The sequence below is a fragment of the Ursus arctos genome, unplaced genomic scaffold (genome assembly GCF_023065955.2).
Source record: "Ursus arctos isolate Adak ecotype North America unplaced genomic scaffold, UrsArc2.0 scaffold_22, whole genome shotgun sequence".
Taxonomy (NCBI): domain Eukaryota; kingdom Metazoa; phylum Chordata; class Mammalia; order Carnivora; family Ursidae; genus Ursus; species Ursus arctos.
In genome coordinates, this window is record NW_026622897.1 from 56,614,760 (window position 1) to 56,637,377 (window position 22,618).

Below are 22,618 nucleotides of genomic sequence, written 5' to 3' on the forward strand. Positions count from 1 at the left end.
TTCTGTTGTTCTTCCTCTTTCTGTGAATAAGACTAGTCCTTTTAATCCCATTTGAATCCTAGTTGAATCTTACTTCCCCCATTCACCACACTTAGTCCTGGTATAGATGAGAGAGAAAGTGAGAGAAACCTAGTTCTTAAACGCCAAGCTTCCATGCTAATGACTAGATGAGAATTTAAGAAAAATCTGTGGCTAGCTTGCCACAGGCAGAAAACTCTGATCTCTATCCTCTCAATGTTACTGTGCGGTAGGGATTATCACCCGCTACCCCCTCCATGGTAATAATGAGTATTTATTGAGTTCATGCTATGTACTAAATTCTGTGCTAAGCATTATGTGTGGATTTTTGCACGTAATTCTCACAAAACCCTGAGGGGTAGATACTGTTATCATCCCTAATAAACAGATGAGGAAAACAAGCCTCACAGAGGGTGAATTGACTTGATGAGTCAGAACTGTTTGCTCTTTCTGTTGGATTGAGCTTCCTTTTAGAGAATTTGTGAATATGTTCTGGGGTGGAAAATCCCCATCTTTGAGAGCAGTATTGAGTTTTGGAAGAGCCTTAATGGCAGAATCAGGGGTAGGAGATCAAGGTGATAAATCTATGTTTGGGCAAATAGCAGGTGTGGCCTCAGGGAAGGGGCTTGGTTTTCATATGTGAGGCACAAGGCAGTTTCCAGGAGTCCCTGCAGCGTTCCAGCCTTGCAGGCCCTTTGGAATTGTTCAAGACTCCTCAATGTTCAGAGCACATAGTATTCAAAATGGAACGGGATTTAGAGATCATCTAATTTAATCACCATGTTTTATACAGTTAATTCAGAGAGATTATGCTTATTAGACAAAGTCACTCACCTAGAGGCAGAATTGGAACTATAGCTCAGAGCTCATAAATCCCATCCTAGGGCTCTTTCCTTTCCTTAATACAGGAAATTAAATATCACCTTCTTTGGGTACTTTTGTAGGGTATTTTCTTTAACCAAATATATCCAAAATATTATCATTTCAACATGTTCTTTTTTTAAAAGTTTGTTTATTTATTTATTTATTTAGAACGTGAGCTGGGGGAGGAGTAGAGGGGGAGAGAGAAGGAAGGGGGAAGAATCTTAAGCAGACTCTGCGCTGAATGCTGACCCCAACAGAGCCTCAATCTCATGGCCCTGAGATCATGACCTGAGCTGAAACCAAGAGTCAGATGCTTATTTGAGCCACCCAGCTGCTCCTCAACATGTTTTTGATAAAAAATTGATAATGATAACAAAAATTTTACCTTTTTTCTTTGGTGATTATTTATTGTGGTGAAACTGTTAATCTGGCCATGCTCTTAGGCATATGGAGGTAGGCAGGAGGGTATGATTTAAAGTTGAGTAATGCACAGGGAGATAGAAGGGGATGGAGGTTGTAGGGAGAGACATAATGAGGTTCAATCTCATAAAATGAGGTTCCTGACCTCATTATTTGGGGTGAGTCCTGATACCCTGAATCTCTACTTTTACAGAGCATGGACATCTCTTTGTTTCTTTAGGGAAGTCACTCATTTCCTATTAGCTGCATGACTTTGGAGGCCCCTTTACTACCTTTGAGCAGGGAATCACAATTGGAAGCTTACAGATACATATACTAGGAAGGCCCTTCTCCAGGGGAGAGGTTAAGTGTCTGAGGTTTCCTTCTCCTTAAGAAAGAGCCCACAGGTTGGAGTCTCCCCCATGGTTTATCCACCCAAGTCCACCACCCAAGATTTGTTCAGTGAAGCTATTAAGGGAACCCAATGATTGTAGTCAGATTTTAGCTTCTCGTGAGATCTGATTTCAGCCATATAATGGGAATATCCCACCTTGATGCATTCAGCATCTTTACAGTTACAAACAGTACCTGGGGTGGGAAAGTAGACTAGGGAAACTCCTGTATCTTCAAATCAAGTATAAAAGCAGTAGGCATAACACTTAGCAAAATTTAAAATGAAATTTTATTATCTCTTATACCTAAGTTAAAACCCAGATAATCAAAATGTTTGACAGGTACAGAATATACTTAAAAAAGGGAGATACGATTGAGAAGATATAAGAGATACATAGGCAAAGACATTCTTCCTTAATCTGGAAAGAAGCAGGCTGTGGAACATGAAAGATGGCTATAAAGCATGAAGAGTAATGTGGATTTGAGGGCAGGGTTATCTCTCAGCACAATACGGTCATTCGTCTTATAAGGCACACAGCAGAGAGAAAACAGGATTTGCACAGGCTGAGGAAATAAATGGCAGATGTTAAACAGGAAGCAATATACCATGGAAATTAAGTAACTGTATTTGGTTATCAAATTCAATTTCAAATCTTGGCACAGCACCCACAAACTGTATGGCTTAGTTACTTGTTAATGAAAGCCTCATTTCACTCACTTGTAATGGGGGACAAAAATGGTACCTACTCCAAAAAGTTGTTGTGAAGATCAGATAAAACCTCTAAAGCATTTAGCATGGTCCGTAGAACATGGTAAGCACTCAAGGCATGTTCATTGGCATTATTGTGTATGGTTTAGACAAATTCCCAGATAATGCATAGTAAACCAACAGTGAGGTCTCTGACAAGCTTTGTTTTATGTAAATTACCAGTTTCATTTTCTTCATTTTGAAAGTTGCACATCAGCTAAACAAGACCTCCATAGTAAAGAAATATATTTTATTTATTTTTACTAGTCATGTTGGTCACCATAGAGTAAGTACATCACATGGTAAAGAAATTTAGAAAGTAAAAACAAAAATTAGTCACTATTAATTTGAGCACATTTCCTTCAAGGCATAGGTGCTTTTCAAGTTAGTTTCAATCATGTGTCCTTATTGTTTATTTTTTTAACATTATATGCATGTTTCATTTTATAGCAGTTTCTTTAAAGGTCACACAATATTCCTTTTATGTAGATTATTCCACATAATATTCCATTAAATAAATGGACCATACTTGAGTTTACTGTTCCTTACTTTTATATGTTATATCCTAGGATTTTAATATGAGTTCTCTAAATAATTGTATAACCAATATATTTTATGAAAAACCTGCTTTCTGCACTTAGGAATATTTTGTTAGGATAAATTTCCAAAAGTGAGAACATAGCATTAGAGCGTGTAACTTTTAAAAAGTTTTTGCTACATATGCCAATTACACCATCACCTTTGATGGTCATGAATTTATATTTCAACATTGTGAATTTTTATTAATAAAACAGCTAATTTAATAGACAAAAATGCTGCCTAATTATTGTTTTAATATATGATTTCTCAGATTACTAGTTGGGTAGAATAATTTTTCCCTTGTTAAAAAAGTCAGTTTTATTTTTTCTCACTCTTCTTTATGTTTTTTTTTTTACTACATGTTGGGGCATTGGTGAATTTTATAATTTAAACTTTTGGTACAACAGTAATATCAATAACATTTTGGCCTATGGAAGGAAATCATGGTAGCCTCCAAACTTTCACCCCAAGCAGAGGCAGAATTCGGAGGCCACAGCAGAGAAAAGCATTGATACGCTTATAGGCAACTAGAATTAAGCTGGCATTAAGAAATCATTATGTCAAGCCATTAAGGATAAGGGAAAGTGGAGTGGTAAGAATCACCTGCTCCCCACAGCCTGAGGGTCCTTGTCACAGCTGATCTTGAACATAGCTAGCACCCGAGTTCTGATCTGTTTGGTCTTGGCACCGTAGATGATGGGATTGATCACAGGAGGCAGAAGTAGATAAACATCACCCATGAGAACATGCACAATGGGATCAAGGCTGTTTCCAAAACGGTGTACCACTGAGAGGCCAATGAGAGGAACGTAGAAGGCCAATACCACACCGATGTGTGACACACAGGTTCCAAAAGCCTTGGCCCGCTCTGACTTGGAAGGAAGTTGTAGAACTGTTCGTATAATTAGAAAATAGGACAAGGAGATGAAGAGGACATCCACGCCCATAACCAGCAGAATGGCAGTAAGACCATAGATCACATTGGGCAACGTGTCTGCATAGGCCAACTTCATCATATCCTGGTGCACACAATAGGAGTGTGAGAGCACATTGGAGTGGCAGAAGGCCAGACGTTTGATGAGCAGAGGCAGTGGGATAAAGAAGAGGGATCCACGGACCACAGCCACCATGCCAATCTGGGCTGTTACTGTATTGTTGAGCACTGCTGCATGGCGCAGTGGGTGGCAGATGGCTATATAACGGTCAAAGGCCATGGCCAGAAGGATAGTAGACTCAATAGCTGAAAGAGCATGAATAAAAAACATCTGGGTAATGCAGGCATCAAAGGTTATCTCTCGGGAATCAAACCAGAAGAGGGCGAGGATCTTGGGCATGGTGGATGTGGACAAGGCCAGGTCAATGGCTGCCAGCATGCAGAGAAAGAGGTACATGGGTGCGTGTAGGCTGCGCTCTGTCCTTACGATGAAGACCACGATGCAGTTTCCAAACACTGCCACAGCATACATTGAAAGCAGGGGGAAGCCGATCCAAAAATGGGCTTCTTCTAATCCTGGGATACCAATAAGCACAAAGGTGGTATGTGTGAAGTTGCAGGAACTCATAGCTGGCATCGAGAAGGGGGCACTGGAGAGGTTGAGGTCACCCTGGCAGCTTGCTAGCCTGCTAGGACATGGAGCACAATCAGAGGCCAACCCTAGAAACCTGGGAACTGAATGCATCTTAGCTCTCCCTCTCCTACTCTCGCCTGTCAGTCTTCCAAGCCCTTTAGGCTCTTTCATAAGCTCTGAAGCCCTTTCCAAAGGAAAAATGATAGCTCAAATTCATTTATCAGTTGCTCCTCTCAAGGTCCATTCACATTAAAATTATTTTTAGATTTATTTATTTACTTATTTATTTGAGAGTGAGAGAGAGAGAGAGAGAACACAAGCAGAGGGAGAAGGATAAGCAGAATCGGTGCTGAGATTGGTGCCCGACATGGGATTTGATTCCAGGACCCCAAGATCATTACTTGAGCTGAAACCAGGGAATGCCCAACTGACTGAGCCACTCAAGCACCTCCCATTTACATTTTAAAAATGGAACCTGGGGAGAACAATGCTTAACCCAAAATGTATCCTTTCCAAATTGCTTCAGATTCCTTCTCCTGGCCCACAACTTCATTACCTGGATATTAGGTGGTTCTTTTCTCAGATAGGTGTTAACAGATACGCTATTGAGAACCCTTCCCAGATATGGTTTCTTTTCTTTCCTTCAATTATTCATTCATTTTATAAGCATCTAGTTATATTACCTACTATGTACAAGGCTATTTGCTAGATGCTCATGATACAGAGATGAAAGACACATCTTTTGCTTTCAGATGCCTGGCCTATGGTGGAAAATAGACAAGTAACCCAATTATTAGAGTTTTGGGATAAGCATTAGCCTAAGGTGTGCATTTAATGCATGGGAGGGGGAGAGGCATGATCAGAGGAACCTTCCTGCCAAAGATAATCCCTTTGTTCAGCCTTCAAACATGAGTAGGAATTAGACAGAGAGGGGAATAATGGGTATAACCAAGCCAGTGAGGATAGGGAATTTTTTTTCCTTCAAATTTTCAGGATTCTGGATCCCCAGGCCTAAGGTCCGCAAGCGGAAAAAGACACAAAAATGGCAATTTTTAAACGATGAGAAAAAAACCTAAGAAGAAAAAGGCCACACGTCTATTAAGTAAAAAAAGGAAACTCCTTTGGGGTCATCAAATGAAAGGGAGTGTCTCCCTCCAGTGACTTATCTGGAGATGAAGGTGCTGGCAGTGTGTGTGGCCTCCAGTGGATCCTAGCTGCTTGGCATGGTCCCTTGTGAAGGCTCCTATCTCTGCTCCTGGCTGATGTGTTTCTCCGCACCTGAAAGTGGCCTCCAGGCCACACTGCTTGCCCCAAGGAGAACTTGGGTCAAGTCTTGATACTCCCAGAGCTTTGTCTTTCCTGGAACCTCTGCCAACAAGCCATTCATGTTAGGGAAAGCTTTTTGTTTTTGGAAGCCCAGCATTGCTCTTCCCCTGCCCTGCTACCCAAACACCTAGGATTTGACCTCATCAAACACTTTCTCTGCTAGGCTCCTTAGGTACCCGGTCTTTAGAGCTAATTGTCTCTAAAGAGCTAAGGGCTTGACTTCAAGAAGGAGGATCTCTGAATAAAGTCTGCAGGTGTCTTCATCAGTTATAGTTAGGTAAACCTGTTCATCTCCCCAGGATTCTTCTTCACTCCTAATCTGGGTCCTGGGTGTGACAAAATAGGAACTAAAAGATTTGACTTGGATTATACCCATCATGGATAAGCAAGGAAGAACAAATCCCAGATTCAAAGGTCACAGAATTCACACTTCTGACCACTATTTGCTAATCCTCAGATCTTATGCAAAGACGTAATAGCTACTCTCCTTGACAAATGTGAGATCCCAAATTTGGCCCCAAACTGCTATCAGAGAATGAGAAGCCCTTTTAATAGGCAGATAATTGCACCTTCAGTGAGATAAAAGATAGCTTATGTCTTGTATCCATCCAACCATCTATGTATCTATCATGGGTAGCTTAGGGAGAGAGATTCAGAAATGTAAACAAGTCAGGCTGAAAAGTATGGGTAATGCTAAGGGAACTCCCCTGGAGGGAGGCCAGCTCACTGGACCTCTGGGTCCAAGAGAAATGGGGCCCAGGATGAAGGAAAAGGCATGGAGGTGTTGCAGGGTGAGGACAGTAATGTATTTCCCCTGTCCTTAAGCCTCTTGCCCATGCTACTGTGTGAGTACCCACAGATATAAGGGTCTTTGTTGGCCACAGAGTTGGACCCTTTCCTGACTCCTCTTTCTACAGGGTACTTTTCTGCTTTTCTAGTAGCAGTCTAAGACTTTGAGCTATTATCTTGTCTCCCCAGCTATCAATCCCCGAAGTCCTCATATCTCTCTCCCATGTTGTCTGGCCTTCTGCCTAAAGTAACCCTTGGGTAAACCCAATTTTAGCTTCTCTTTGGGTCTGAATGTGGCTTTTGCATTCATTCTTACTTGCCTTTCTGGACTGTCTGCTAGTGCTCTGGGACATTTCTTCTCAGCCCATGAAGATGCATTTGGGACACAAGTGTTTCCCCCTTCTGCCGTAAGACAGTTGTAGGGTCCTCAAGGTCTGTTAAGATGGTAGGAATTTGGCTTTCCCAATCTCGAGTGAGGGTGGACTCACTTGAAAACCATGTAATCCTGGGAGAGAGCAGCTGGAGCTGGCTCACCCTTTCAAGCACAGGCCTATTTATAATGCTGCCTAGGAGGCCCTTGGGAATAGGGTGTGGGAGTATGGACTGAGGCCCCTGGGGCTTGGCAGGCTGGGGACAGTATCTCCATGTTCACTTGTGGGTCACTCCCATAGGCTTCCTACTGTTTCCTTCTGGTGTGTGTGTTGTGGGGGGGTGGTCACGAAGGTGGCACTGCCACTGCCTCTGCCATCACTCCCACACTTATACATACAGGGCTCTTGACAGTCTATCCACACTCTTCCAAATAACTCAAACTCCCTAGGTAACAACAGTGGTTAGAGCTTTTCCTCATTAGCGACTCTGCTAGACACGACAGGCAACATGGGTGTATAGTCATGTCCCTGGGTTCTAGGAGTTCACATCCTCTTTAAAAACCCTATGGAACATAAGAAATAGCAGGAAGATCGGTAGGAGATGGAAGGGAAGAAAGAAGGGGTAGACAGAAGGGGGAATGAACCATGAGAGACTATGGACTCTGGGAAACAAACTGAGGGCTTCAGAGGGGGGGAGGATGGGGGATTGGGATAGGCCAGTGATGGGTTTTAAGGAGGGCATATATTGCATGGAGCACTGGGTGTTATATGCAAATAATGAATCATGAAACACTACCTCAAAAACTAAGGATGTATTGGATGGTGACTAGCATAACATAATAAAAAATTATTATGAAAAATAAAAATCAAAAAAACTATTGACTTTTTAAAGCAAAAATAAAATAAAATAAAATAAAAACCAAGATGGGTACACAGAACCAGTAATTCCCATAACTAAGAATAAGGACATTCACTTCAGTTTTTCATTCTCAGCATTTCTTTCAGTTGGTGAAATAGACCTTGAGGTAGGGAAGCCACTCTCTTGCATCTGTGTTACAGATAAGGAGTGGATGAGATGAAGTCTCTTTGCCTTGGTCACAGAGTTATTAGTGATAATGTTGGTTGGAGAACAAGGTATTCTGATTCTTTATTCATTCATATTTAATAAATATTTATCAGGAGCCTGCAATGTAACAAGATATGTAAATTTTTAAAACATAACCTTATAGATTATACATCCTGATGAGAGGAACACACAGTCCATGGTTAATATGAGAAACTAAATAGTTTCTTCTTATGACTACCTAAGGAGAAAAAATAAAGGGAAGAAGAGAACAGGTAAATATTGGGATGGGCAGTTGAAATTTTAAATGAAGTTGGCAGGGAATGCCTCACATAATGGAGACATTTGAGGAGAACCCTGGAGGGAGTAAGAAATATATCCATGAGATCTCTGAGGAAGACCATCCAAAGGAGAAAAAACAAACTGCAAAGCTTCTGAGAAGGGAGTGTATCTGGGTTTTTTTTTTTTATAATAATATTTTTTATTATGTTAGTCACCATACAGTACATTCCTGGGTTTTGATGTAAAGTTCGATGATTCATTAGTTGCGTATAACACCCAGTGCACCATGCAATACGTGCCCTCCTTACTACCCATCACCAGCCTATCCCATTCCCCCACCCCCTCCCCTCTGAAGCCCTCAGTTTGTTTCTCAGAGTCCAAGTGGGATTCATCCCTGGGATGCAAGGGTGGTTCAACATTCTCAAATCTATCAGTGTAATAGATTTTATCAACAAGAAAAAAGCCAAAAATCATATGATCCTCTCAATAGATGCAGAAAAAGCATTTGACAAAATACAGCATCCTTTCCTGATTAAAACCCTTCAGAGTGTGGGGATAGAGGGTACATTCCTCAATCTCGTAAAAACCATCTATGAAAAGCCTACAGCAAATATCATTCTCAATGGGGAAAAGTTGGAAGCCTTTCCCTTAAGATCAGGAACACGACAAGGATGCCCACTCTCACCACTATTATTCAACATAGTACTAGAAGTCCTTGGAACAGCAATCAGACAACAAAAAGGGATAAAAGGTACCCAAATTGGCAAAGAAGAAGTCAAAGTGTCTCTCTTCGCAGATGACATGATACTCTATATGGAAAATCCAAAAGAATCCGCTCCCAAACTACTAGAAGTTATAGAGCAATTCAGGAACGTGGCGGGATACAAAATCAATGCTCAGAAATCAGTTGCATTTCTATACACGAACAATGAGACTGAAGAAAGAGAAATTAGAGAATCCATCCCATTTACAATAACACCAAAAATCATACGTTATCTTGGAATTAACTTAACCAGAGACGTAAAGAATCTATATTCTAGAAACTACAAATCACTCTTGAAAGTCATTGAAGAAGACACAAAAAGATGGAAAAATATTCCATGCTGATGGATCGGAAGAATTAACATAGTTAAAATGTCCATGCTACCCAGAGCAATCTTCACTTTCAGTGCCATCCCGATCAAAATACCAATGACATTTTTCAAAGAACTGGAACAAACATCCCTATCTGGGGGTTTAGAATAGCAAGAAGGCCAGTGTGCCTGAGCAGAGAGAACAAAGGGAAGAATAATAGAGAGGTAGATAATAGGGAATTGGATCATATAGGGCTTCATAGGACTTTTTACAGGACAGTTAAAGGACAGACTTGGAGTCTGAATTCAGGTAGCCACAACAGCAGCCATGTGTCTACTATTGCCCTGGCTTTCAGGAAAGTCTCCAATTCATTGTGAGCTTGTCCACCTTGGGCAGAGGTGACATTTGCTCTATAAATCACCCATTCCCAAATTTTCCAAATTGTCCACCCCCCAGTGAGAAAAGCTTATAAGTTTTCAGGATTGTTGGATACGGGGGCCATCCATAGGTTGGTGTGTGTGTAGGGGGTGGTGAGGTAGGAGAGAAACATCTGTAGAAGTAGTATGAACGTCTTGGCTGTCTGGTGCTTTAGACTGAAGTTCCTTCTCATTCTGAATTGTAGGACTCTGTGTACCCTATCATTCTTCTCTAAGTTTCTTTCTTTCCCCCCACAAAGAAACAAATATCCAGCCTGTAAATCTATACCATCTGAACTTTTTCACTTCTTTCCAACAGTGAATGAGTGAGTTATAGTTGCTGGTCTTGGGAAGTGGGCACAGAGTCTGTGGTGAGGAAACAGTTACAAGACAGTCTGAAAAGGGATGTCCTGAGAAAGAAGCACAAGGTACTGCAGAAGCACCTGGAAAGGACACCAGACAGGTTTGAGAAACCAGGAAATGTATCTGAGAGAAAGTCACTTCTATTCTAAGTCAGGAGAAGGGAAATAGTGAAAAAGCTGTAGAGGGAGGTCACAGCTTGTTCAAAGGCTTGTGGGTGATCCAGAGCAATCTCAGCTAAGAAATGCAAGTGGTTTGTTGTGCCTGGAGCACTGAACGTAGGGCAAGCAATCAGGCTTGAGAGGTAAACAGAGCCAGCTCATTCAGGGTTACTATCATTTTATTATGTGGCAGACCAAGGTTTGGGGTCTGGAAGACAGCATGAATGAAACAAAATTCTTTTTCTCAAAGACCTTACCTGGTAATGGGGAAACTAGAGAAGAAATAAATAGGTATGTAATATTTTGGTGGGGGAAGGGAGTGCCAGGTATTAAAAATAAAATATGTAAGGAAGAGTGTGAATGCAGACAGGAATTGAGGGAGAGGTGGTGATGTTATTTTTAATGTCAGGGGCCCTGTAGGAAGGTAACACTTAGGCAGAGACCTGCATGAGGTGAGGCAGTAAGCCACGAGGGTGTCTGGGGGAAGAACATTCCAAGTAGGGAGAACAGAAAGTGTGAAGTTTGATGTTGAAGCGTGGTATGGTGAGTTTAAGGAAATATTTGGAGGTGGTGCAGGTGTAGTAGGATGAATAAAGGGGAGATTAGTAGGAGATGAAGTATAGGGGAGTTAAATCATATAGATACTAATGAGATATTATAATGACTACAATGAAAGTAGGAAGATCTACCAGGAAACTATTATATTTCAGGTCCAAGATAATGATGGCTTGGCCCATGGTGGTAGCAGTAGAGGTGGTAGAAAGTAGCTAGATTCCAGATACCAGTATCTGGAATATCTGAAAGAAAGAGTCATCAGCATTTGTTAATAGGTTGGGTGTGGAGTGGGAGAAACAGACAGGTGTCAGTAATAACTCCAAGAATTCTATCTCAGCAACATGAAAAATAGAGTTTCTGAGTTAGGGAAGACATGGTTGATGTGAATATTAGGATATGTTTTTGGACATGGTGAGCCTGAGATGACTATTAAACATTCGAGTAGGAGTAATTATACATGGGATATGAATCTGGACTATAAATATCAGTTTGGGATTTGCCAGCATGTAGAAGAGATAATCAAAATGGGAATATAATGAAGAAAAAACAGGTCTGAGAACAAAATCCTAGAACACTCCAACATACAAAGATTAGGGAAATGAAGACCAATAATAATGGAGACTGAAAATGTTATTGTCAAACATACTGAGAATTTTGACACCATCCTCGTTATTAAATAGTACTGTTGTCACTTAATAAACTCCCTGTAGCTATGACTGACTAATCCTTCCTTGCTGGATCTGATACCACCTATAGGGCCAATCCTTACTGAGTGATACCAATGTGTCATTGAAACATGTGCCTTAAATATTTGAGAATTAATGGACATCCCCAGGTTGGAAATAATAATTAACTTCCTGAATTAAGCCATTATGTGAAGCATATGCCACAAATTAAACATTTCCAGGTAAATGACACAAAGTGAAATTCATTTGCAATTCTTAGTCATTTTTGAGTTTCTGCTGGAGCAGAAAGTTGATGGAAGGCAGAGAGAAATTCTGGAATATGTTTATTTGGGAAGGAACCTCAGGTAGAAATACATTTGTATTTCTCAGGTTTGAAAATTCTGTTTTGGGGGCACCTGGGTGGCTCAGTCATTAGGCGTCTACCTTTGGCTCAGGGCGTGATCCCGGCATTCTGGGATCGAGCCCCGCATCAGGCTCCTCTGCTGGGAGCCTGCTTCTTCGTCTCCCACTCCCCCTGCTTGTGTTCCCGCTCTCATTGGTTGTCTCTCTCTCTTTCAAATAAATAAATAAAATCTTAAAAAAAAAAAAGAAAAAGAAAATTATGTTTTGGGCTTTTTCTCCATAATTTGGTTAGAAAATTTCTAGAGGATAGAATCGTGGGGTTTTTTTGTTTGTTTGTTTGTTTTGCTTCTTTATGTCCCCTATACAAATTACATGGACTTATATATATGTATATATACAAATTATATACATGTATACTTATAGTTTATATTATAGGTAGCAGTATAGCTGAAGTTAAGAGTGTTGGGGGACCCTGGAGTCAGTTTTGCATGCATGCGAAATATGGTTCTGTTGTGTATGAGCTGTTTAAGCAAGTAACTTAACATTTTTGTGCCTAACTTTTCTCATTAATCAAAGAAGTAACTAACTTATAACGTTGTTTTAGATATGGGCTAATAAATGTAAGAAACACTAAGAACCATGTAGTCAAGGAAATAGTAAATGTTAGTAAAAATTGTTATTGCAGTTAGAAAAATACTACCTATTTCTCATAAAGGAGTGGCTTTCTCATAATGTGTCGTTCCAACTGATCTAAAGTGGACAAAGTCAGAAGATACAGTTTGTCGGCAGGGTAAACAAGTTGAGAAGAAACAGTGATGCATGGGAGAAATGCTAGACTTAGGGCTTGACACTGTTCATTCCTTCTATTCTTACATCTCTGTCTCCTCATCTGTAAAATAAAGGGTCAAGCTAGCTGATGTTCTAAATATATTCCAGCTTTAATTTTAAATTTTTGTTTCATGATCACCAGTTTTGTTTTTAAGTTGACAATGTAGGCCATCTCTAGAATTCTGTGATTCTATGTATCTTTGGCATGGAGAATTTTTATTACAGCTCTGCGTATCTGTCTGGTCTTCACACTATAGATGATGGGGTTCATTACAGGAGGGATCAGGAGGTAAGTGTTAGCAATCGTTGTATGAACATAGGCTGGGGCTCGTTTCCCAAATCTGTGAACAAAGGACAGACTGATCAATGGAAAGTAGAAAATAGCAACAGCCCCAATATGTGAGACGCATGTGCTGAAGGCTTTCTTCCTCTCTTCTGGGGATGCGATGCTGAGGACAGTCTGAATAATCAAAATGTAAGAAAGGAGGATGAGGATTGAGTCCACACCAACAGTAGAGATCATGGCAGTCAACCCAACTGCATTGTTGATCCTGGTGTCTGTGCACGAGAGCTTCATCACATCAGGGTGGAAGCAGTAGGAGTGGTGGAGCACGTGGCTGCGGCAGAAGGATAGTCTTTTAAGAAGTGCTACCATTGGTGTCAGCATTAGTGTCCCCCTGATGACAATTGCCACTCCAATCTGAGCTATTCTGGAATCAGTTAAAATGGTGGCATACCTGAGTGGACTAGAGATGGCCACAAAACGATCAAAGGCCATGGCCAACAGCACTGAGGATTCCATGACAGTGAAGAGTTTAATAAAGAACATCTGTGACAAGCAGGCATTAAAGCTGATCTCCCTGGCATCGAACCAGAATATGCCCAACATGGTGACCAGGGTGGATATGGACAGGCCGAGATCAGTGGTGGACAGCATGGAGAGGAAATAATACATGGGTTCGTGGAGGCTGGGCTGGGTGACAATGGCAAAGAGGATCAGGCTGTTTCCTGAGAGGGCAGTTATGTAGAGAAGGCAGAAGGGAATGGAGATCCAGGTGTGGAAGGCTTCCAGCCCGGGAACTCCAGTTAGCAGGAAAATGATGGAAGTAGGTGTGGTGTTCTGGAAGTTTGACATGCTGGATTAAAAATACAGAGTTCCAAGATGAAACTCTGGAACAACAACAAAACTATGTTTTTTGTATTAATTCAATTACAAATAATTTTATTCAACCAAAAACTAACCAAAGACGAATATTTATACACTATATAAAAATGAATTGCTCATTGAAATGGATAAAGGAACCATGAGATTTCAACTGCTGTAGTAGGTACCATTCTTTCTTATATGTACCTCAGCCCATCATTTTTCTTTCCTGGGACCATTTGCTGGTAGCTATGTTCATACTAGATGTGACCTTTCCTTCTACTTCTCTAACCAGAGATGACTCGATGAAGGGAAGACACTTTACTCAAGACTTGTCAGTTATATTTCATCCTTTCTGGATTTTCAGGTTCTGATAAAGAGGTAGCAGGTTAGTTTTTCCATATAGTTAGCATCAGACAGAAGTAGACTGGGACTGTGGAGCAGCAATATTACATCAGCCTCAAGTGTAGAAAGCAGAGAAGCTTGTAGGCAATTTGGGCAGCCAGAAAATATTGAGAAAAAGATACTTATGATACAGAGTAACACATATGAAATCCTAATAGATGGCTTAGGCACCAGTGAAGTCATGTGCAGATGTCTACGGTATTTAACCTTGGAAGTGACACCTGCAGCATAGCATCTAGAGTCTCATTTGGGAAGTGGAGTTAGAATGCATACCTACTGCCTTAGGGATAGAGGTCTCTGCCCCCCATATGATATAGCATGCTGCCTTATTCAGATAGAGTTCTCTCTTCATCTGCCTGAAGACTACTTGTTCTCCATTTTGTTAAGACATACTTCTCAGGAGATATTTAATAAAATTTTGCTTTTTTGCCTTGGAGGGAAAGATACACCTTTACTGTGAACATTGCATTTTGTTTTTCATTGAGTACAGAGCTGCAGGCTATTCAGATGGCTATGTATGACTTGGAAGAGGGGGTTTTGGGGAAGCAGACATTAGGGCTGTGACTGGAGAGGGTTCAGTCAGTAAGGTAACTGTTCCTCAGGGGAACCTAAGTGTTTTCCAGACCACTCAAGTTCACCCAGATAAAGTGCCTCAAGGATTCCCTAAAGAAATCTTAGTTTAAAAAATTGGGAAATTTTTAATTGAAATCAATGAAAAATTAGAGGAAAAAGAAGTGCTAAGTTACCTGAGTTGACCGAATAAGTAAACTATAACTTTAGACTCTATAGTTTAGAGTCATGAGAATGTCCTCAGGGAACCAATGAAATTACTGTTAGAAATGTATGCTTTACCCCAAAGATACAGACATAGTGAAGAGAAGGGCCATATGCACCCCAATGTTCATAGCAGCATTGTCCACAATAGCAAAATTGTGGAAGGAGCCGAGATGCCCTTCAACAGATGACTGGATTAAGAAGATGTAGTCCATATACACAATGGAATATTACTCAGCCATCAAAAAGAACGATTTCACAACATTTGCAGCAACATGGATGGGACTGGAGGAGATAATGCTAAGCGAAATAAGTCAAGCAGAGAAAGACAATTATCATATGGTTTCACTCATTTATGGAACATAAGAAATAGGAAGATCAGTAGGAGAAGAAAGGGAAGAATGGGGGGGTAAACAGAAGGGGAAATGAACCATGAGAGACTATGGACTCTGGGAAACAAACTGAGGGCTTCAGAGGGGAGGGGGTGGGGGATTGGGATAGGCCAGTGATGGGTATTAAGGAGGGCATGTATTGCATGGTGCACTGGGTGTTATACGCAAATAATGAATCATGGAACATTACATCAAAAACTGGGGATGTACTGTATGGTGACTAACATAACATAAAAAAAAAAAGAAAAAGAAATGTATGCTCAAACCTCCTAATGGGAATAAGAGTTGACAGAAAGGAAACATTCATTAAGAAAGGGAACGTTTTCTTTCTGGCACTGCTTCTGGCGACTGTTTACTGAGTGTCATGAGTACAACTGACATTATGCTGAAACTAATTGGATACAGACTTGCTCAACTGGCATGGATTTTGGTTAATTGTGAAAGTTAGAAAGTTAACAAATTTAAGAAATTTGATGTTTAACAAGTTCTGTTAGCACTTTTTGTAAATGTATCAATTTCTGAAAACATTTTTAGTAACTATAGTTTTATTAAAAAAATATGTATTTATCAGAAGAGCAAAATAAAACTCTACTTATTAAATGAATAGTACTTATGATAATTTAAAAAAATGGGTTCACCTCTCATGTTCCACAAGTCTTTGACCTGTGTATTTACTATAAATTTCCAGAACCTGGGTCTCAGCTTTTTTTTTTAAATAATGTTTTTTTATTATATTATGTTAGTCACCATACAGTACATCCCTGGTTTCTGATGTAAAGTTCGATGATTCATTAGTTGCGTGTAACACCCAGTGCACCATGCAATACGTGCCCTCCTTACTACCCATCACCAGCCTATCCCATTCCCCCACCCCCTCCCCCTGAAGCCCTCAGTTTGTTTCTCAGAGTCCATGGTCTCTCATGCTTCATTCCCCATTCTGATTACCCCCCCTTCTTCATCCCTTTCTTCCTCCACCGATCCTCCTAGTTCTTATGTTCCATAGATGAGAGAAATCATATGATAATTGTCTTTCTCTGCTTGACTTATTTCACTTAGCATTATCTCCTCCAGTGCGGTCCATGTTGCAGCAAATGTTGAGAACTCGTTCTTTCTGATAGCTGAGTAATATTCCATTGTATATATGGACCACAACTTCTTAATCCAGTCATCTGTTGAAGGGCATCTCGGTTCCTTCCACGATTTAGCTATTGTGGACAATGCTGCTATGAACATTGGGGTGCATATGGCCCTTCTCTTCACTACATCTGTATCTTTGGGGTAAATACCCAGTAGCCTCAGCTTTTGAGGTTAACAACTTCCTGGGGGCCATGGAAGCTAGAATACTTATGAAAAAGGGAACAGTTCAATTGTGTGTAAAAGGCGTGGGGTATCTGGAGTCCCTTAGGAAAATCAGTGCTTGAAAGATTGCTATGCTTTGTGTAAATAGAAATGACTAAGCTAACATAATAAAAAATTATTATAAAAATAAATAAATACTACTTTCATCATTAAAAAAAATGAAAGAAAAGAAACAAAGTATTCCAAGGCTTCTAAAATGGCATAGGTGAAAGTGTTGAGCCAGAATGAATGCTTAGAGTTTAAAATCAAGTGAGGGAGAAAGAACAGCACTGTTTATAAATAACTTCAACATCTAGTGTACAGTGGTGAATGACAGAAATGGGTTATGGGTGTACAGAGTGCCTCTATATTTGTCACTTTTGTCTGGCTATCGTGAAGACGTTCACCATCCTTATCACTATGACATGCAAGGATTGAGTTGTAACTTTCGTATTGAGTGATAGGAAATTTTATGAGAGGTCAGTTTTTTAAAAAATTGCTATTGGAACAATTTCTCTTTCATCCTAACTTCTTCCTGGCTCCCTTTACATCATTTTATTAATTCAAACAATTTATTCATTACACATTTTCATTCTTGCCAGCTTTTTCCCTACCCTTTCTTGAGGAGGGATCAGAAGAAAAACATAATATGTAGGCTGAACTGATCTGAGCTGAGTCTGGCAGAAGAGAACTCCCTCAAACTCCTTTCTTTCCATTGCTCTACAATTGTGTCTCCCTGTACCCTCTCCTCATCCGTGCTGGGTGCAGACATGGAAGATTCCTTATTCCTTTTCGTAGCCAATAACTCCATCTAAGCTCTTGATCACCCATGATCAATGCTTAGATCATTTCAGTATCAAACTGGGAGCTCACTGGGTATTGTGTCAGCACTAGGGATATGACGCAAATAAAATAACAGTGGTTGGTGCCTGAGAAAACCAGAGAGGTTGTCAACATCTCATCTTTTTAAGGCTGAAAACTTTATCTTTAATAAGAGCCCAGTAACTCCTATGAAAATGAAAAATTACCAGTTTGGAACACCTACTACATGCCAGGCACACCGCATATGAGGATTCAGTGACAGAAATACTGCTAGCTGTAGAGTGCATCGGATAAGGTATTTCTAAGTGATAAGACAGGATGGTGTGGGTGACAGATTCTGTGTGTGTGTATACATGAATGTGTCTGTGTGTGTCAAGAAGGATTGGTTCCAAGAACTCTTAACTGAGTACATGAATTAGAACTGTGTACTGTTTTGATGGGTGAATGTGAGTTTACAAGGATGAAAAACAGGAAAAGGGCATTCTTGACATAGATGAAACATGAGCAGAAACCGAATGAAATAAAACAGGGTATGTTGGACAACTACAAGAAGATTAAAATTCTGGAGCCTTAAATGTGATGCTGGGTGATGTGGGAGCTGAGCGGGAGAAATCAGCAGGGTTAGGACATGAACATCTTGCATTCCATGGAAAGGAGAGGGGACTTCAATTTTAGTTGCAGAGCATCACGAGCTAGGCATTTCCAAATATTTTATGAATAACTAAACAAATCATTCTTCATTTTTTCTCCCTCAACAAAGTTCCTTTCCTTCTTTAGTATCTTAGATAGTACCAGTGGCTCCCTATGTTAGATAGCTTCAATTCTCGAATTATACCCCAAACCATTAATGAAAGCTTCCTACACACTTATATAGATGTTTTCAACATGACATTCAATTCAACTAAGATATATTGACCATTTTTCTTAACTGGTTCCTGTGCTTTGCTAGTAAGTGAAATAAGAGACAAACCCTGTTTCTCCCTCAATTTCCTACCTTATCTTTTATAATAACAAAAAATATTATTTGAAGGACAGTCTGCCTGTGTTTATTATTATTATTATTATTCACCTTCAGTAATAATCTGGGTTCTTTCTCTAATGACTGTCAGGAAATTCTCCAACTCATGTCACCAATGACTTTCTAAATACCAAGTCCAAAAGTTTATCTTCAGGTTTGCTTTCCTCTCTCTCTTCTCAAATTTTCAGTTTTAAGCACCTTTTCTTTGTCTTTTCTTTAGGCACTTTCTCCTTCATTAGCTTCAGCGATAGTTATTCTGTGTTGTTTTTTTTTTAATTGCTTTATTGAACAGTGTTTTTGTTCTGTCTTTTCAGTTGTTGTGTTCTTTAGGAGTCTTTTTCTTTCAAGACGCCCCTGTTTTTTTCTTGCTCTCTGGTATACTCTCCTTGAGATTTCTTAGTTTTTCCCACGGCTTTAAATAGCACTTATATTCAGATGACACGCAAATCTGAAATCTAATTATAGATTTCTCCTGAGTTCTATATTTCAAAAGTTAACAAGATCTTTGAAGCCATGGCAAAATGTCTGGGCTGAAACTTGAAGGCAGTCGTGAATCCTGGAACTAAAGGGAGGTGATCGAACAGGCGATTTGGACAGCTAATGGGCAGCAGTTTGGAGAACAGGTCAAAGCTCTCTGTTAGTGACAGTGAACAAAAGTGACTAAACTACTTTATCTACCCTTGTGTTGTAATCCCTCAAGATATCCCACCTATAATCCCTCAGCTACCTCAACCTCAATATGAGCCAAACCGAACTCATTCCTTCCCCCATTCCAAATCTGGCTCTCTCTCCTCACATACACACACATACACACACTCTTCTCCCCCTCTCTCATCCCCTGCCTGCAAATGTTCATGAAATATTTATTGATTTTACTTCTAAAATGTCAAAAACTGGAGAATCCAGAGGTTTGTATTTGAGGGCCAAGTAATAGCAATGTGGTTCACAGTGGGTGCTTGAAGCTGTACTTCATTGTGCTTTTCTTAATTGAACAGACTTACCTGTTCATATCAAAGAATAAAGGGGAACTAACGGATTTATCAGGGGGAGGTACCAAAATTCCCTCAAGCTACTCTGTGCTGCCATCACCCTGGAATCTGTCAGTCCATCCTCTCCAATCCATGTACAACTTTCCTTTTCTTCTTCTTTTTTTTTTTTTTTGAAGATTTTATTTATTTATGTGACAGAGAGACAGCCAGCAAGAGAGGGAACACAGCAGGGGAGAGGGAGAGGAAGAAGCAGGCTCCTAGCCAAGGAGCCCGATGTGGGACTCGATCCCGGAACGCCGGAATCATGCCCTGAGCCGAAGGCAGACGCTCAATGACTGCGCCACCCAGGCGCCCCACAACTTTCCTTTTCTCTTGTAAGATATAAGCTATAGTCTCCTAATTAATTTTCCTGTCCTCCCAGGTCACAATGATGCTCTCCTTTCTTTTTTTCTTTTTTTTGTTTAATAACTAAAACATTTTTTAAATTTTTTAAATAATTTTTATTTTGTTATATTAGTCACCATACAGTACATCCCCAGTTTTTGATGCAATGTTCCATGATTCATTATTTGCGTATAACACCCAGTGCACCATGCAATACGTGCCCTCCTTAAGACCCATCACCGGCCTATCCCAGTCCCCCACCCCCCTCCCCTCTAAAGCCCTCAGTTTGTTTCCCAGAGTCCACAATCTCTCATGGTTCATTCCCCCTTCTGTTTACCCCCTTCATTCTTCCCTTCCTTCTCCTACCGATCTTCCTGCTATTTCTTATGTTCCATAAATGAGTGAAACCATATGATAATTGTCTTTCTCTGCTTGACTTATTTCACTTAGCATTATCTCCTCCAGTCCCGTCCATGCTGCTGCAAATGTTGGGTAATCGTTCTCTCTGATGGCTGAGTAATATTCCATTGTATATATGGACCACATCTTCTTAATCCAGTCATCTGTTGAAGGGCATCTCGGCTCCTTCCATACTCCTTTCATTGTGCTGTTATGAGCTATGGCTTCTAGGTCTTTAGCTCCTGAGCAGACCATATAGCATTATGAGTATTGTCCAAACCACTGCTAATGGCATCGCTATAGTGTGTGACTGATCTGGGTTCAGGTCCTTGCTTAGACACTAACTAGTTTTGAGACTCTTCACAGCAATAATAAAAAATATTACTCATAACGACAACTACCATTTATTGGAATTTGTTCTGTGAACGTTACAGAGCTAAGCATTAGAGAAACATTCTTTTAATTCTTATTACAACATCATTTGGCAAGCGTTGCTAAATTCACTTTGAGTCCCCTTTTCTGGTGACTGAGTATGAGAGACGTTGTGAAACATACTCAGAATCACACAGCTAGTGATGTCAGACTTGAGATTTTAAAGCCAGTTTTTAAAAAATTCCCACACTCATGCTCCCCAAACTATGGTTTCATGTATAAGTAGTGTAACCTTCCTCTGATCCTGTTTCCTCATCTATAACGTAGAGTGTGTACTGTACCTAACACAGTGCCTGGCATGCAGGAAGTGTTCAAAATTGGTATTTTTAAAAGTTTTTAGTAAGAATAATCGGGCTTAGAAGTGAATTCTTCAGCTCCTGACAACCTCTTTGGTTTTCTCAAGCACCAAACCACTAACTATGATAACTTATATAGCACCCTGATTAAGCCATTTGCTTAAAAAAACCACAGACTATGCAAACCACATGGGGCAGACAAAATGCCCTTTCCCTGCAGGTTTCCAGAGAATAAATAGTTCTATAAATTCTGCTGTCCACCTCAGCCCACCATCTCACTATCTAACCTAATTCTGTACATTGTGAGGAAATTCTTCCCGTGGATAAGAAAGTTTGGCTCACCTAGAGTCAAGTCTTTTCATTGAACAAAACAGTTTTACTTACAGAGTTTGTGCAGTAGTTCTGCTTATCCCTCTCAGGCTGACTCAGAAGGCTGAGGAACCTTCAGATTCCAGGGGAGGACCGAGCTTATGAGGAGACTTGTTCCAGCCTGAACGGAGACAGGCACAGAGCTGAGAGGCCCATTCCTGGTGGTGGTGTCACTCACTGTGTCTCCAGGGGTATGGTGGTTCCCAGAAGACTTCTTTTGCCTTATACAGTCTTTGTCTGTCTATTCTATTACGCAATTACTTTTTGTGGTCATGTGCTTTATAGGCTGATGTAATTTTTTTTTTGTCCTTGTGCACTTTTATTGAAGTGTTTTTTATAAAAACAATTTTAAGACATAATTCACATATCATAAAATTCACATTTATAATGTACAATTCAATAGTTTCTAGTAAATTTACAGAGTTCTACGAGCATCATCATGGTCTACTTTTAGAAAACTTTTATTACTGCAAAAAGAAATCCCATGCCCATGAGCAGTCACTCTGAAGAGAATTTTCAAAAATGAAATATTATACTAAATTGCTTAAAGGAATCTCCTCTGGTGAGTGTAAAACACATTCTACTAGGTAACTTGTTAGCATCTATTACTATTCATGGCAGTCCTGTTTCATTAGCCTACCTGTGCTTCTTAGCAGCCTGTCTCTTATAACTAGGAAAAAACAAAATTTATTCATCTATACATACATCCAGTAAATATTGCATAAGGTTATCCTATATTCCAAACATCATGCAAAGTGCCGGAGATTAAAAAAAGGGGGAGGGAATACAACACAGTTCTTACTGTCCATGGTCTCTTAGTTTAGTTTAGAAACACACAGTTAACTGATAATTACCAATACTGATAATCAATGATAATGTTCTCTTAGAGGCATGAGCCAAGTACTTGGAGAATATTATAGGTAAAAATCTCAGTCTACAATTAGGTGTGCAGAAAATACATTTTTATTTACTTTTTTCATAATTTAACCTATTTTCTGTTTGAGCCCCAGCCCACTAACTGGAAGGAAGGTAAC

At 40.1% G+C, this 22,618-nt stretch overlaps 4 protein-coding genes across 4 annotated transcripts in view; all 4 read right to left on the bottom strand.

Annotated features, from left to right (window-relative positions):
• The window catches only part of LOC130544607 (olfactory receptor 51I2-like), a 35,592-nt gene extending 13,922 nt beyond the window's left edge, over positions 1 to 21,670 (bottom strand). Inside the window, exon 1 of the mRNA XM_057317037.1 lies at positions 21,600 to 21,670. The gene's annotated coding sequence lies outside the window, so the exon portion shown is untranslated. The remainder of the gene's footprint in view (positions 1 to 21,599) is intronic.
• TRIM68 (tripartite motif containing 68) overlaps positions 1 to 21,682 on the bottom strand; it is a 150,613-nt gene extending 128,931 nt beyond the window's left edge. Inside the window, exon 1 of the mRNA XM_057317035.1 lies at positions 21,600 to 21,682. The gene's annotated coding sequence lies outside the window, so the exon portion shown is untranslated. The remainder of the gene's footprint in view (positions 1 to 21,599) is intronic.
• LOC113269236 (olfactory receptor 51E2) lies at positions 1,509 to 21,689 on the bottom strand. The gene is made up of 2 exons (XM_026517945.4): positions 21,600 to 21,689; positions 1,509 to 4,621 (listed from the first exon to the last, which is right to left on the bottom strand). The coding sequence occupies exon 2, from the start codon at positions 4,570 to 4,572 to the stop codon at positions 3,601 to 3,603; it is 972 nt and encodes a 323-aa protein (XP_026373730.1). The 5' UTR covers positions 4,573 to 4,621; positions 21,600 to 21,689; the 3' UTR covers positions 1,509 to 3,600.
• LOC113269237 (olfactory receptor 51F2) lies at positions 12,315 to 15,213 on the bottom strand. The gene has a single exon (XM_026517947.4). It carries the CDS (start codon positions 13,955 to 13,957, stop codon positions 13,013 to 13,015), a length of 945 nt encoding a protein of 314 aa, XP_026373732.1. The 5' UTR covers positions 13,958 to 15,213; the 3' UTR covers positions 12,315 to 13,012.
• Positions 21,690 to 22,618: the final 929 nt, after the last annotated feature.

Excerpts from the sequence above, each read along its gene's own strand:
- LOC113269236 (XM_026517945.4), bottom strand. The coding sequence starts at position 4,572 with ATGCCAGCTATGAGTTCCTGCAACTTCACACATACCACCTTTGTGCTT.
- LOC113269237 (XM_026517947.4), bottom strand. The coding sequence starts at position 13,957 with ATGTCAAACTTCCAGAACACCACACCTACTTCCATCATTTTCCTGCTA.